This window comes from Ambystoma mexicanum, chromosome 6q, assembly GCF_040938575.1.
Source record: "Ambystoma mexicanum isolate Mex_15411 chromosome 6q, UKY_AmexF1_1, whole genome shotgun sequence".
Taxonomy (NCBI): domain Eukaryota; kingdom Metazoa; phylum Chordata; class Amphibia; order Caudata; family Ambystomatidae; genus Ambystoma; species Ambystoma mexicanum.
Window position 1 is genome coordinate 50,215,116 of NC_090937.1, and position 16,041 is coordinate 50,231,156.

At 47.2% G+C, this 16,041-nt stretch overlaps 1 protein-coding gene across 2 annotated transcripts in view; it reads left to right on the forward strand.

Annotated features, from left to right (window-relative positions):
• RNF38 (ring finger protein 38) overlaps positions 1 to 16,041 on the forward strand; it is a 1,177,976-nt gene that overhangs the window by 437,194 nt on the left and 724,741 nt on the right. For both annotated transcript variants that reach the window (XM_069630459.1, XM_069630460.1), the window contains one exon: positions 9,226 to 9,419. In XM_069630459.1, the coding sequence (XP_069486560.1) occupies positions 9,226 to 9,419 (194 nt within the window). The remainder of the gene's footprint in view (positions 1 to 9,225; positions 9,420 to 16,041) is intronic.

The window sequence follows — 16,041 nt, forward strand, 5'->3', positions numbered from 1 at the left end:
GGTATGGTCCGTTAAGGAGTGGTGCCGCTGGAAGTAACAATCTGCAGCAGGAGATAGTGTGGGGGGGTCAGGACTCGGGCGCAGCTCGGGTAGTGCAATGCAATTTGGGCGGCGAGAAGCAGGCATAAACTAGGGATCCACTTGCAATAAGGGGGTCAAGATCTAAGGCACATCTAGATATGAGATGCAGTGTGGGCAGCAAGATCAGGGCACAATAGGATCAAAATGCAGTGTGGGCAGCAAGATCAGGGCACAATAGGATCAAAATGCAGTGTGGACAGCAAAGTCTTTCCGGGCGGCAGTATGCGGGCTTGCAGCATCGTGAGAGAGGGTTATCTTGTAGCGCGTGATTGAGGGTTGTTTCTTCAAGTGGGGATGGGAGGTAGCTGGCGGGGTGGCTGTGTAGCTTTGTAGTACGTGGTTGCTGGGTGGACAGGTGTGTTAGGTTTGGCACTGCTGAAGATAACAATTCAAACGGGGGGTGGTGTGGCCAGCTCGAGGTCTAGCATGTGAAAGGACGATTGAGGGACCAGGGGATGGGCAGGGCCGAGTGCAGGAGAATCGTACCTTATATTATTTCCGATGGACTCAGTAGAGCGCAAACCGGCGCATAACAGGCGTACAACAGGGGCCTTATCCGAGCGGGCCTTGCCGGATGCGGGCCGGCTTCCGCCTGCCGGCGGGAGGGAGGGATTTAAATCCCTGTTGTGTTGCTGGGCAACGTGAAGCTTCTCGTGCAGGAGGCGCGGGTGGCCATCTTAAAGGCAGGTGAGGGGATCAGTCTTAGATTCCTTGGCATGGTTATTTCACAAAAAGATGCAGTGTGGGCACGCTTGGGTAGGGATCCTCTTACCTACAAGCTAGAGCCTACCAGAACAGATAGGTGCTCCATTACGTTCGTCCTGCTAGGAGGCGAGTTGATGCAGCCTGGAACAGCTGTTGCAGGGAGAGCTCCTGCTGCTATTGTATCTCGCTTCAAAAGTTCAATCACTCATAAGCAGTTTAACTTTACTTCGTCCTTTATCACACATGTTTTTACAATGTTTGTTCCACCGCTCACCATACAATGTTGCTGCTTGCAACCTTTGCATCAACACAGACAGGTCTTGTATTGGTCTCCCCAACTCACCAGCTGTGTTGATTATTGACGCGGTAGGGCCCCGGGTACCTCCGACACACCATGCAGGGTTCTTCACCTTGGTTTCTTGGTCTTACGCTTTCTATTCTCGATGTTTCAGGAAAGTAACAGTTCCTTGCCGAAAAGGTCACAGGAACTTCCCTCCTTGCGATCCCCTTCTGTTTTGCCATCTTTCTTCTCTCGTTAAACTGCCATCTCGGAACTACTGTTTCCTTGTGTGCCTTGTCTCGCTCAGAGTGTGCTCTTGTGCTCTGCCTTTTATCCACCTGGGGAAGCTTAGTGGAAGTCAGGGGTGTTTGTGTGTGTGTTTGTGTGTGTGACTTCACCTGCCCATTGTATTGGGACAAGTCAGGTATACGGCTCAGGTTTTGTTCATAGCGTGCTGTCCTTGTGAAAGTGTTTGTGTTGTAAAAGGCGGGGTAGAGTTCCTAAATATCGTACTTGGTAGGATGGAAGTAAAGGTGTTATAGAGAAGGGGATACTGCATTTCTCCATCCGGTGTCCTACTTCCCGAAGACTCCTCGCCCAGGTGATCCTCTCGCACTGGTCCACCCCTAGGAACTGGGTCCGATGGCCGTCCCGGTGACAGATCCCCGGGGACTAGTGGGTGAGACACTTCTGGTTTCTCACATAACCCTCCCTTAGTTACCGCCCAAATGGGGTTCCAGCTTTCATTTTTCAAAATAGTCCCAGACAAGTTTCAAAACGATCTGCAAGTTAGTGTATGCACACACATACTAGTAGTAGATATGGTAAACAATACTTCAAATCACTAGAGTGAAAAAAGTAATTACTGGCTTTGTAGGCCACACGTTTTTACCGCATTCATGTCTATAAATGTGAAATGCAATTGTCAAAACGATTGACTTTGCCAATGCTTATTTTGCGAGGTTAGTTACAGTTAAAGTTATCTTTTAGAAAGAGTGTTTGGTTTTAACGGGGTCTAAAAATACTTGGAGGAACCAATTATGTCCGGGTGGAGCCAGAAACACATGGGCATACATATGCATGCCTGGTATCTCCCTCCACACTGACAAAACCTACAGGAAAATCTTATCGGTATCCAGTTTTCTCTCTGACCTGATCATTTGAAGAGTATGTTTTTCACAACTTTTATGTAGTTCTCCAAACCGCCTTGAGGCCTACTGACCAGCCAGTGAGGACAGTAGCGTTCAGCCACACCATTCTAAAGTACCCATGTATGCAGAGTTCCTAAATATGTATTTTCGTGACCGCCTACCCCGTGCTCCTGGGGCAACTATATGCCCACAAAGGAACCTATTCCAATCCAGTTTTTTGTTTTTGGCAGGACATTGTTTTGAAACTGCTTGACATTTCTGCCTTCTGTTCCTATAGAAAAATAATATATCTGGTATCCCCACACTAAAGAGGAACATAGAAATATCTTGCCTCTTCGTTGTCCTTCTCCTGTGTAACGCTCACCTGATTCCCACGGAGGCGCTGGTCCCGGCTGAACTGTTGTAGTCTCTTCAATTGAAAAGCGTAGAGCTCGGATGACTCTCTGGACTGGGCTTCATCTTATTGACCGTCTGGCTTGCAGGGTAAGGTTTCTGCAGGCGGAAGAAAAAAGGGTTAATGACCATTTGGCTGGACTTCCTCCTCACTAATCGCCAACTCTCCGAAAGTCCAATGTCCTGGTGAGCTCTCACCTTAGGCGTATAAATGCTGGGCTCTCCATCCTGCGACTTATGCAGGGGTGCGTGGGTTCCAGTTACGTCACTGGAGATCCTCAAAGTCTTTTGTGGCCTTAGAAGTGGCACAGGTGCTGAGATGCCAAAAGGTGATGCCGCCGTTACTGCACGAGCGGATGCCAGTAGGTATAAAGAGTTTATAGTCTTGAAGAGATGGGCACCTTTAATGAAGTCTTTGCATTGTCTTTTTCAGGTGCCTGGATGCTGAGGGCGTTGTTCGTCCGTTGCCGTTGCACGTGCGAAGTACGTGAGTATAATGATCTGTGACCTTATTATAGCACCTCTAACAATGTTCTTTTCTTATTTGCAGGTGTCGGGACCTAGCGGGCGTTTTCCCAGTCGCGGATGCACGTGGGGAAACACGTAAGTGTTAGGCTTTCTTGCAGTCTTTAATGGCACTTCAATAATGTCTTTTCTTGTTTTCAGGTGCCGGGCTGCTGCGGTTGAAGAGATCGTAATACGCGCACAAAAGCAGGTAAGAAAAGTAAATGCGGCCGCCTTCACCCGATTTCCTACTTAACAATGTTCTTTGTCTTTACAGGTGCCGTTAGGCTGCTGAAGAGAAGGCCGCGAAGAATCCGTGAAAGCACAGATGGATCAGGTAAGCGAGCGCGGCTGCGAACGTGTTGCAACTTGCTAACCTTATGTTTCTTTTGCTTGCAGGTTCTGCCAGTGTCTGGATTCCTGGATGGTAAGTATAGTTCTCGTGTCTTTCTTCCACAGGTTGCTGAGCTGAAGATGTCACTGGAATGCTGGAGCTAACTCAGTGAGCGTCCTGCTGCAGATGCAGAATAACGCAAAGCACGTTTTCCCAATCGGGTTGGTTTAAATAGTGTTGGAGTGATTGGGTGTCTTCTTCCTCAGCCTTGCCCAGGTAAGAGTTCCTGTGTTCCAGAGGTAAGGAGTGGCACCAGCCCCACACAGGTAAGAAAGTAGTCCCAGTTCAGGGAATAGTTCCTCCCAGCAGAAGGCTGGGAACTTCATCCTGCCAGCATTTGCAAAGGTGAGTATGCACCATGGTCTGCTACAGGTAGGTCCACCTAAGCACCTTTGCAAGAATTATGAGCCCGGCGCCCCTGGCGCCGGGACTGAGGTTCCTTATGAGCCTGGCGCCAGAGGCGCCAGGACATGGTCCAAAGGGCCCCAATAGGGGTTTGCTGGAGCCGGGGACAAGGGTCGTGAGCCTGCTTCCGGGGATGCTGGGCTTGACTTGGCTTCTCGGGAGCAGTGCTCATGACATCCTGTTTGAGGGATGTGCAGGAGTAATTCTATTTTCATCTACTGTTTATGCGAGAACAGCAGCATACACTAATGTTCTTCTGCATTGTGTTCAGGGCAGCCAATCCGGATGAACGAAGTCTGCCACCAAGCAATAGATTCATTCGTTTTTTAAGGAATTAGAAAATCTATTGTTTTCCTGTGTCTTGTTTTGAACAAACAGTGGATCCTAACCAGTGATTCTGCCAAACGTTATTTACTGTTGCGTGGCAATGTTACATTTGTGTTTGTACAGTCCTCAAACCCATTGAAAACGTATGCATATTATGTATTGCCTGAATTAGGATGGTGTGCAATGATCATTTCGACAATACTGTCTGGAATACAAACAAGATGCAAAATGGAACTATCGTGCCCAGAAAATCACTTCCAAAGTGCACATTAGTACAGACCAATATTGCGTGTCCCTCTAACATTTAGCAAGTGTGGGCAGATTTGATTGTGAAACTCTGCACAACTGAGAAGCTCTCCTTTTGTGTGAGCAGAAATGGGCCAAGTCTACCAGGATGTTTAGGGCATAAGATGTTATAGGTGCGAGCGAAGGATACAGAAGATAGTGAAGCATAGCCAGCAGAAGCTACAGTGGACTTGTGAGGATGGTAAACTGGCGTGATGGTGGAAGGAGCAATCTGAGGTGGGGTCAAGATAGTGCGCCATAATAGAGCCATAGCATGCACAGTGTGTCATCGGGAGGTAGCAGGTAGTTCTGGTTGGGTAAGTTGAGGGCAGGGCACAGGTGGGTGTGGAAGGGTGTGGTGTTGGGGTCGAGATGCGTCAAGTCTGGAAGACGGAGGATTCAGGTATCCACTCACCAAAGTAGTGGCCATGGAGTTTCTTTTGGTGTTTGTAGTGGTGTTCTCAATGGTAAATAACAGACTAAGTTGTAAAAACATTCCTTCGAAAATGACATCAGCCCAATTCCAAGTTCTGCTTGTAGCTTGCACGTTTCAAAGACCGTTTCACAATGTAATCGTTGTCTTATGGGTACATAGGACCATATACCTTTAGAACAGTGTTACCCACCTTTAGTGTTTTGGGAATTTATTTTTGTCTGAGAACCACAAGGTTATTAGAAATGTTCTAAATGTAAGCAAAACTCCCCACATTTACCATTTGTATCGCCATAATGCAATGGTTATGGATACTTGGTTTGCACCATTAAATAGCCCTTGATTGTGCCTGCGTGTAGATACAAATTGTCAAGGATGTATAGGTCTTTAAATGACAAATTAGTAACATTTTTGGGAGAGCATTTCCCATAGAGATGTGCAAACACTCTGCCTTGGAAAGTCTTAATCTTAAAATCTCAAGTTCAAGGTCAGTTCATGGGCTTGTTTAACTAGCAATTGACATTTAACCAGTTAATCCTCCTCTAAAGCTGTTCTGGTTTAGGGCAACTGCCCGATGCATCTGCCATTATTCTTACATGTTCTATACAGTTTGTGTTTTTAGCAAGCTATGTTTTGATCTTTTGTCAATAGTGCCCCAAAGGGATCTGGGTCCCAGAAACCTCTGTCCATCAAGCATCTGTGTTTTGTATGAAGAAATTTTTCAGCCCATGGAGACCCACATCAGCTTCTTTGCAACCCAATCTTCGACTGCTGGAGCTTGATCTTGTGTGGCATCAGCAGAGTTCCTCTCATGGCAGTGGAGCAGGTTTCTTCTTACCTTCCTTCCTTTGTACAGTCTTAGGACCTAACTGTCTGTACTTTGCTTTTGGCAAGGACCATTTTCAAATCTATTTTTCCCCGTTTGGTTCTTGTGGAGGTTCAAAATCCATGGGACCAATTTTCTCAGCACTCTATCATGGATTGGGCAACAACCACCTATGACCGAGTCCGTTCCTAGGCACCTTCAAGGGGATTTAGTAAATGTATCTTACCCTGGGAACGAACATGATGATTTGTATCCATTTTGTATTTAACTGTCTTGTGATAATATGCTATGTTGATCTTATTTACTTTTATCTTATGTGGCTTTCTTTATCCAGTTTTGTATATTTTTATATCTGATCTTTATGGTCTATAGAGGCTGAAATAAAGTATGATGATGAATATGTTTGACTTTGTAAACTATATCTGGTCACTAAATCAAGCAGCTCCTCAACCCTGCCCTTCTCCTGCCCCACGCCCGTTCAGTACTTGAGGCTTCCTCTCTATCTTCCTTTACCTCTCTTACTTGATGACATTCAATGTCTCTGGGAAATCCTTGTGAGGATGACAAACTCCTTGATCAAAAGGGGGGCCATTTCTGTCATGGAGAGAACTGTACATCCACATGTATGTCTTGGAGTTGAACAAACATTCCTGAAGATTGTTGCAGGGGAAGTGCGCACCCAATACACCGTTATTTCGTATGAGCCCTGTACCTTGCTCTTCACAAAGGGAATTGTGCTGGTGCTTACCCAAGAGGTCTGGGACTATATATACATCCCTGCTGCAACCACTGACAGGTAGGGCCTGCTTGCTTCACAAGGCTTTGGAAGCCATCTGTATGGCTATATGGCTCCATTGTCAGCTGGGCCAATCAGCCAGCGCCACAGTCCTACTTAAGACATGCAGTGCCTCCTCAGTGTGGGTATTACTTTCACAGCACTGAGGCAGGCTTTTCCTCTATCAAAGGAAATACTGGCTCCACAGTAATTTCTAGCCATTACAGCCATCTTCCCTAACCATGTAGGTCATAGGCCAGTTAAGCAAGGATTGTGCCTTTTTCATGCCTCAAAATGTTCAAGAGACTGAGGCACCTCATCCCTCGCAAGTGGCCTCCTTTCAATTCAAAATGTGTCTGGATTTACATCTCTCGTAATGTCGGATGTTCTATGGTGGTTCAAGGAGTCAAATCTGCTAGAAGGGATCACTTGCTCCACTGGTGCCCCAGCTTAGTGTAACCGCAGAATCGTCAGAATTTGAACGCACATCACCCTCAGCTAGTTGAAAGTACAACCACTGTGGAACTCAACAGGACAAGGCTGCCTAAGAAAAGACTCCCCAATATGAAAGTTATTTTCCCTGCCTTAAAAGCAAGCCTTTTGTGCCTCCCTTCCCCTAACTTCTTTCGAAGAACATCCATGTTTGGAATGATACCAATACTGCAATGCTTCACATCAACGAGCATATGCCCTCATCTATATTGTAGCCTTATACCTGTGTCTGCTGCAGTGGCTTGGTGTTTATAGCTGTGTGCCAGACATGTGCCGAGAGCCCTTGCTTGACTGCCTTGGCAAGCAGCTCAAGAGCGTGGATCTTGACTCAGAAGTGTGCCTTCATTATGTGAGTATTTTTGACTTCAATCTGAACTTGAAGTGTGTACAGTGTGTGTTTCCAGAATTAGCAGGGATCCTTTCCACCAGGGACTCTCTTCTTCTGGATTGGAAGGGCCATTTCCTTTGTACCTTCCAACTTCATTAAAATCGCAGGCAGAAAGTTGGAAAGATGACCATATATTGTGTAATAATCGTGGTCCATTGTTGATCTAAACATGTTTTAACTTCATAGGCTGGCCCATGGTTCTCCTCTCCTCCCAGCTCATGTGGAGCCTCTCTCCTAACATCCACGGCTAGTTCACTACTTCAACCCTGGGTTTTCCTCCTGGTTTCTCACAAACAAGTGTATTGTTATTTGGGTATTCTAAATGGAACCTTGATATTTTTAAACTGCTAGATACTGCTTTGCAAGGAATCCAAGTAAGAACAAGTGCCATTGAGTACTTTGTTAAACAAATCAGTCAGTGTTGTGTCTGATCTCTGTTTACTCTCATCTTAACCCCCTTCCCAATTAATCCATAATTTCACCACATCTAATATGGTCATAACCACCTGTTTCAAGGGCTGGAACGGGTGGTAACGGCCAGGGGCCCGAACATTGCCACCCATTCCAGCCCTTGGAACGGGTGTTAATGCTATTAGCACCCGTCCCATGGGCTGGGATGGGGCTAATTTAAAGTATTTTAGTTCCGTGAATTATTCACCTTGCGGCATCCCGTTCACGGAACGAAAACACTGTTCAAAGATGGCTGCCATGGAATGGGAAGGCGGGGCTCCGTACGGACCACTCAGCTGGGCGGCCCAAGGCTTTCTTCACCTTAACCCGGGTTGGCTTTGGAGGCCAACACAGGACTTACATTTTCACTGCTTCTCTTTGTGGTGGAACTGCTCGTTGCCGCCTTGCTTCACCTCACAGGCTGCATCTGGCATACACAGCCCAGGAGGACTTCACTGACAGGCCCTCCTCACTGGCAACAAGGTGGGACTTTGGGGGCAAGCCCAGGCAGCCTGTCACGTTGCCTTGGCCACAAATGTCTCTGAGCATGTCGAGTCTGGCATCCGTGTTGGCCGACAGGCCTCCAATGGTAAAGCCACTCGGCCCCTGCGGATCAGTCCCTGTGGGGGCACTATTGGATAGATATAGGCCCTGGGGGGCTGCTCGAGGCAGCGACCTCCCCTCGCCCCACAGGTAAGTCTCTCTCTCTCTCTCTCTCTCTCTCTCTCTCTCTCTCCCCCTTTCTTCCTCTCACTTCAACTGTCTCTTTAAAATCCTCAGGATTCCTCTCTCTGCCTGCTGCCCAGCCCATTCTCGGGCAGGGGAGTTCTTTTCTATCGTTTTGTTCTTTCTCTTCCTTCAATTTTCCATCCAGCCCATGGTGGGCTGGAAGCAGTGGCATGTCCAGGGAGAGGCCTGGGTTGACACATGCTACCCCTGGAATCTGATTGGCCAGCCCAGGTGCCAACCCATTATCCTAAACTATGATCATTGTGTGTATGCGCTTGTTCTTCATGCCACTCCTGCATAAGTCAGTGCCCCACCTGGGCCAACCCAGTCAAGAGAGACTGGACACGACTGTGGCACACATTCAAAGATAGGCCACATAAATAAAACACACACTACACTTTTAAATAAACCTTTATTACCATGGTGTCTGTGTCTTTCTTTCTCTGTATTCACTCAAGAGCAAGTATTTCGCTACACTATCCAGGCCCCAGGCTACATATGCCATATTAGAATCTTTTAATTTTTAAGAGCATTGATCTGGACTGTCAGGAAAACATTGAAAAGTATGTGACTAAGCAGTGTTTTGTTTCTCTTTTTTTTTGTACAGAGTGAAGACAGTCCAAGTCCAAAGAGGCAGCGACTTTCACATTCCGTCTTTGAATACACTACTGCATCCCCAACACCATCTCCACCAATGCGACCATGGGAGATGACCTCCAATAGGCGGCCTCCTTCAGCTCGGCCCAACCAACACCACTTTGCAGGGGAGCAGTGCAACACGCCTATGCGCAACAGACGGAGGTGGGTTGGGTGTTTGCCACATTGTTTTTTTTAAAATTTTGGGTGAAATACCTATTTAAGCTTACTTTAATGCTCACTTTGGTGAGAAACTCATTAAACTCAAATCTTGTAAATTTAATAATTAAAACCAAGAATATGCTGACATTCCTGTTACTGTCTTACGTCTTAAACATTTTTCTCATCTATGCATTTCCTTTTCATGGGGGATCGTTTAGATGAAATAAGATATAGATCGTTTCCAAAGCAGCACTGTGCCTCTGCTTGTGGCAAGCAGAGGGTGTTTGGGGGGCGGGGGTTGCTATTCTCCTGGCCATTCCTTTCCAGGGCAGTGCTCAGTAATCCAGAGCGTGGATATAAGCTGGTGAAAGGTACCCTGACCCTAACTCCTGTAACCCTGGTTTCTCTATACCTCCCTAACGACAGCCAGCACAACTACCTGACAGCCCTGCTCTGGGTAATAGCGGGATTTGCCGAAGCGGATCTCCTCATTGAGGGCGATTTTAACTTGACCCCTGAACCGGTGAGAGATACATCCTTGCTGCCAGCTTCAGGGAATTCTAGGTGCTCCCTGGCCACTAATGTGTTTCTTACACAAATTCAGAATGATGGGCATCTGGAGATTTTTTTAGGAGGGGGGTGGGCTTCACTTTTTACTCTCACGTTCACTATGGGTTTTCTCGTATCCATCTGCAACTGGTCTCCTCTTCACTTGTTAAATTTGTTTCTAACACTTTTATCGGCCCTAGGTTGTTCTCCGGCCATTCATTCGTCTCTACAGACTGCCATCTTCCAGGCGGCCAAACCCTGCACAGATGCGAGTGGCGTCTTTATGATCTGCTGCTCCTCGACACCCGAGATGGCGGACGTGATCACCAACTACATTAAGGAGAACGGGGGCCACGGCATGAGGCCGGGGTAGTATGGGCCACTCTGAAAGACAGTCACGGGAGAACTGATTAGTCACTCAGCTGCCCACTTTCCAGCTAAAAAGCACAGTAGGGACTAGAGTCTCAACTCAGACTGTGAAAACACTCATGCCTGTGTCAAGTTGGTGAGATCTCTCCATGAAAGTCTGTTGGCTAGGTCCAATCTGGAGGCCCTGATGACCTCCGATGCATCTAATTCTCTGATCCACATGAGACCATCTTACTACTCTCACTCCAATAAAGCTAATAGATTTTTAGCGCACAAATTGAAGCTGCAGAAGTCCAGGGATGGCATACAAGCAATCAGCAACGGGAAAAGCATGCTTCATTTTTCAGATGGGGCAACTAGAGACTATCTTGGATTACTATGAATCCCTCCTCCGGGCAGAACCCCTCGAAGCGGATGCTCAAGCTACCTTCCTGGCTGGGGCCTCATTACCGTGCCTGTCGGCAGAACACTGGGTCTGATTAGATGCCCCAATTTCCAAGAGGAAGTGCAGTGGACTATCGGTTCCCTTTGCAACCAAAAGGCTCCTGGGCCAGGTGTCTTCCCCCCCCCACCTCCCGGATTTTTACAAGACCTTCTGGCCACAGCTGTTGGGTCCCCTCGCATCCTTATTCAACTAATTCTTAACCTCGAAGGTGGTGACACAAACTATGGGCTAATCCTACCTATCCTTAATGTTGAAGCCAGGCAAGGAAGCAACAGCTTGCAGATCATATCGTCCGATCACCCTTCCTAATCCATACGCTAAGATCTACGCGAAGGTCCTGACTACGAGTCTAGTTGCGTGCCTTCCCGCCCTTATCCAACTGGATCAGGCAGGCTTCATAACGGGACGTAGCACACATGATAACATCTTGCTGGTTAATAATGCTGTAGCGCTGGGAAGAATGCAGGCGACTCCACTCATTTTGTTGGCATTGGACACTGACAAAGCCTTAGATCGAGTGGACTGGCTCCAACTTTATTGCCTGCAATGGCTCTTTAAGGACCAGAATTTCCATCAGTGGTCGCTATTCACGTTTTATCCCTAGACTCAAAGGGACTCACCAGGGGTGGCCCCTTTCACCCCTGATCTTTGCACTTGTGATGGAACCTCTGGCATCCTGGATTCAGGCCAAGCCACAAATTAGAGGTCTGCGCATTGCAGGAATGGAACACAAGGCCACCATCTTTGTTGATGGACACTCGGACGTCGCTTTGGGAGGCTATGCAGCTTCTAGCAGGATTTAAGGTGGTTTCTGGCTTCACACTCATCGTGGAGAAATCCAAGTGCCTAAAAGTCTCGGAGTCCTTGCACCCCATGTCCCTAATACGACAGGATTTCCCATTCCAATGGTGCGACTGAGAGCAGGACTATCTGGAGGTCAGATTGATGCTGACAGTTGCAGATCTATATAGGTCTAACTTTGTACCGCTCTTACATACACTGGCGAACGACCTGTCAAGTGGACCTCACAGGAGAGCTCCCTGGCTTGGTCGGAACATGGCAGTCAAGATGAAAATTATACCTAGATTACTTTCTCACTTGCGCCCTTCCAGTTCCCTTCCCCAGTGCCTCTCTTTTTACACCAAAATGTTATGTGCTTCATATGGGGAGGGAGAAAGCCGAGAGTTAATAAGCAGGTCCTCCATGCAAACAAGTATTGTGGTGACCTCAGCCTCTTGATCCTCCAGAACTGTGTGATTGCGTCTAATATTTCGAGGCTGTTCTGATGGGTAAAGGACCGAGAGGGTGGTGCGCTGGATGACCATGGAACAGTCAGTAACGGAATTCCGCTTAACGGCCCTCCCACATTTGGCTGCAGCAGACGGATACCGCAAGGGGTCGCTCCTATTTACCGCTAGATCTGCGCTCTCTTATTGGGATACTGCAATCAGTAGGACTTTCGGGGGGGTGTTTGGGCCCCTTCTCTCGAGTGCTGCGCAATCCCCGTTTCGCCCAAGGCGTAGAATTGGGCGCCTTTTCGCGATGGAAGGAGGCCGGACTAGAGCGCCTGGCTCGCCTATGTAGGAAGGCTCCCTGCTGACCTTCACCGGATGCAAGAGCAAATTTCACCTGTCTGAGTTGGAGCATTTCAGGTATTGCCGGCTCCACTGGATCACAGACCTTATGACCAGAGCAGCTGATGGATGCCCTACCGGCCTGGAACTTCCTTTCAGCAGGGTGCCTCAGCCAAGATAATCTCTTAGGTCTACAGCTTGCTAGATCAATCAGACTCCGCCACTCAGTTTGCATACATTGCATAATGGGAAAGGGACTTGGGGCGTCCTATACCTGAAGAAAATTGGGAACGAATCTGGCGGAGAGCAGCAACCTCCTCTCTATGCGTGACTAACAAAGAAAATGTGTATACGTTGCTGTATAGGTGTTACTTGTACCCTAGCCAGCTTCTTAAATTCAACGCTACGATCTCGCCCCTCTGATGGCGGGGGTGCGCACAGGAGGGTACCTTCAACAATATGTGGTGGGACTGTCATCTGGCTCAATCTTTCTAGCAGGAGGTTGTAGCAATTATTGCAGAGATTGCCTTACCAATAGCCCTATTCTCCTGGGGGATGCGGTGGAGTCTGTCTACCCTTTAAGTGGCTGTGTGGCTTCCTTGGTTTCCCAGTTGTTGTTGGCTGCCTCTATAGCTCTAGCCAAACCTTGGAAATGCAAGGAAGGTCCTCAGGTTAACATCTGGGAGTTGCTGAGTCACCTCTCCTTCCCCACGTTGGACAGCACAGAGTAAAGCGGTCCCCCTAGACACACAATGGCTCAGGTTCTCAAAACCAAGCAGTTCAAAACGTGGATCGAAGCCCATTTGGCCTTTCACGTTAAAGTCACTTTTCTAGCGTTGCAAAAGTTCTTTCAAAGTTCAACAAAAGGGTTCACAGTTCAACCAAAAGTTCACACAAGTCGCCCTCGATCGGGCTCAGACTTCTCTGAAAAAAAGTTCATGCAAGTCTCCCTCTGTCAGGTTTGACCTATCAATCACAGCACTCGCAAGGGTTCCCTTCCCCTAGCTTATCACACTTCAGGTCTCCCTCAGTCAGGCTTTGACCTTTTCCTGATGTTGAAGACTTTCGAATGTGTGACGCTTTTACTATAGACCTCCGCAGGACCAGTTCATATTACCCTTTAACTCGCACTCTTGTGTTATTTGCCCCAGCGTTTCTTTGTTCTGTAGTTCAGTACTATGAGCACAAGAATTCAATATTCACTTTCCACTTCCCCAATCTTGAGTATCACGCTTTTTAAAGTTCATTTACTTCATTGCGTTATAACAAAATATTTCACCTTTCACAGAGACTTTCAAGTGGGCTACTTCCTTTTGCCGGACCACTCTGATACTCAGTATCACTGGCTTCACAGCTATCGGTAATTTAAAGTTCACCACAGCTCTGCCTTTCTTCGCGTCTCATCCACACGCGTGCATCCTTCAATTGTAAGATATATTGTTGCCACTTCAATCTTTCCTTAACACACACCTGTCTTTCATCTTGCTCGCCAACTCACCGGCTGTATGCATTCCTTTCTTGTTATTTCCATTTTAATCCACGATTCAGGCTTAATACCACAGGCTTGACCTCGCCTCGCCAACTCTCTTGTTCACCCGGGACGGTCACGGGCACCTTTGAAAGACAATGTAGTCTTCTTGTCTGGGATTTGGCCTTCTGCACGTATCTATTACGGTTCTTTGGAGGCAATGACCTCCTGCAGGGAATTTCTGGATTCCTTTACCCATGTTCCTCTATCCGTCCCTCTGCTCCAGTAGGTTTGCCTTCACCCCAGAAGTTCTACTGCTTCTCGTGTTCCACCTTGCTCAGAGTGTTCCACCTTTTGTCCATGTGGAGCGACCTAATTGGTATCAGATGTATGTGATTAAAGTCAAGTGCCTGACTTTGCCTGACCCGATTAGTGGGACATGTCCAATGAGATTTGTAAGGGTTAGCCTTGTTACTCTGTCGGGCTAGTGTTTGTGTAGAAGAGGGGTGTGGGGGTCGCACATCGGTGAATCCTATAAAATAGGAGGTGTCATGGGTATGGAAAAGGGGGGAATACTGCGTCTTCCCATCAGTTGCCTCACCTGCGCTTCCTGGTGATCCTCCCCAGGAACTAGATCCAAAAGCAATGGCCTTGTTCTGGCCACCTGGATGACAAGTCTCCGAGGGCTAGCGGGTGAGACACCCTTTGGTTTCTCACAGCGGCCATTTCACCAGACTATTGGGTTAAGCACTAACTTTCTGACCAGGGCTAGTTGAGGATGGACTAGCAAGCACTCGTAGGGGAGGAGATATTGTCATCTCTGAGGGGGAGTTGCTCTCTCTATTAAAACTTTGTCATTGGTAAAGCTGCTGGCCCCAATGGTTTTAGCTCTGATGTATATAAACGGTGCTGGGAGTGGTGGTCCCCTCTACTCTAAACCGCTTTTTAATGCGGTTTCACAAGAGGGAGTTGCACCCAAATCCTACAGCGGGAGCCTCATCATCCCGATCTTTAAGAAAGGTTCAACTACCAACCTCAATTGCTGTTGTTCAATATCTTTGCTGGATACGACTAACAAAATCTTCAGCAAATGCATAATGCATATGCTGGAAGAATGGGCAGAGACTAACAATAGAGTGCCACTCAACGAACGTTCAGGAAAGGATTTTCCACTCTTGACCATTGTTTCATATTGAATGTTCTAATTGAGAAGTATTGTAAGCTCAGAGTGTCAAGCTCTGTTTTTAGACTTGGAAAAGGCTTTTGATTCCATTGATGGGAATATTCTTTGGAGGAAGCTGGAAGCACTTGAGGGCTTTGCGCAAGTGGATACAAGCTTGTTACTCTGATAACCATGCAGCAGTTTACTGTGCATTTAAGGGAAGTTTTACCCAGAATGTTAGTACCAAGAAGGAGGTAAAACCGGGTTGTCTGCTGGCTCTGCTTTTATTTATTCTTTTTCTCTCAAATTTTAGCCCCGAACAGAGCAGGTCAAGAATTGTTCCACCGTCGCTGCAAAAAGTGTTGTGCTGATCGCTTGTGTTCGCTGATGATACAGCATTATTGGATCTTACAATGAAGGAGGGTTACAAAGGAGTTTAGAAGATGTGGATAATTTCCTTCGCACTAATGGCCTAAAGCTTAATATGGCTGAAAACGTAAATGTTAGTATTTGCGAAAGGCGAGAATAATTATACCTGGAATCTAATGGAACATTAAATTGAAGTGGTGAGCTGCTTTTGCTATTTAGGGCTCACCTTTGATAAGTTGGAAATTGGGCCCCGGATGTTAATGTTGTAGCTGCAAAACCTAGGCTGAGGATGGGCAGACTGCTGAAGTTTCACTATAAATATGAGGCCAAGATCCTAAGTAAATATCTGGAAGTTTATAGAGTTATGGTAGGAACAATGCCCCTTTATGGGAGTGAAATGTGGGTGTTTGCGAAGTGTGATTAGTTGGGAGTGGCCCAGAATAAATCGTTAAACTGGCTCTCCCCAGGGTGCACCAAATAGTGCAATTAGGCCGGAACTGGGTGTCCCAAACATAGCCACACTGGCGAAGCAGAGGGTGGAAACCTTCCTTTAAAAGACGCATATGCTGAGCCTGTGGAATCCTAATATATAGAACGCATTGACGGCGATAGTCTGCTCGGAATCCTGGAGGAAATTCAAAGGCTGCGCTATTTCAACTGAGTGGGGACACAAGGAAGTGAAGAAAATG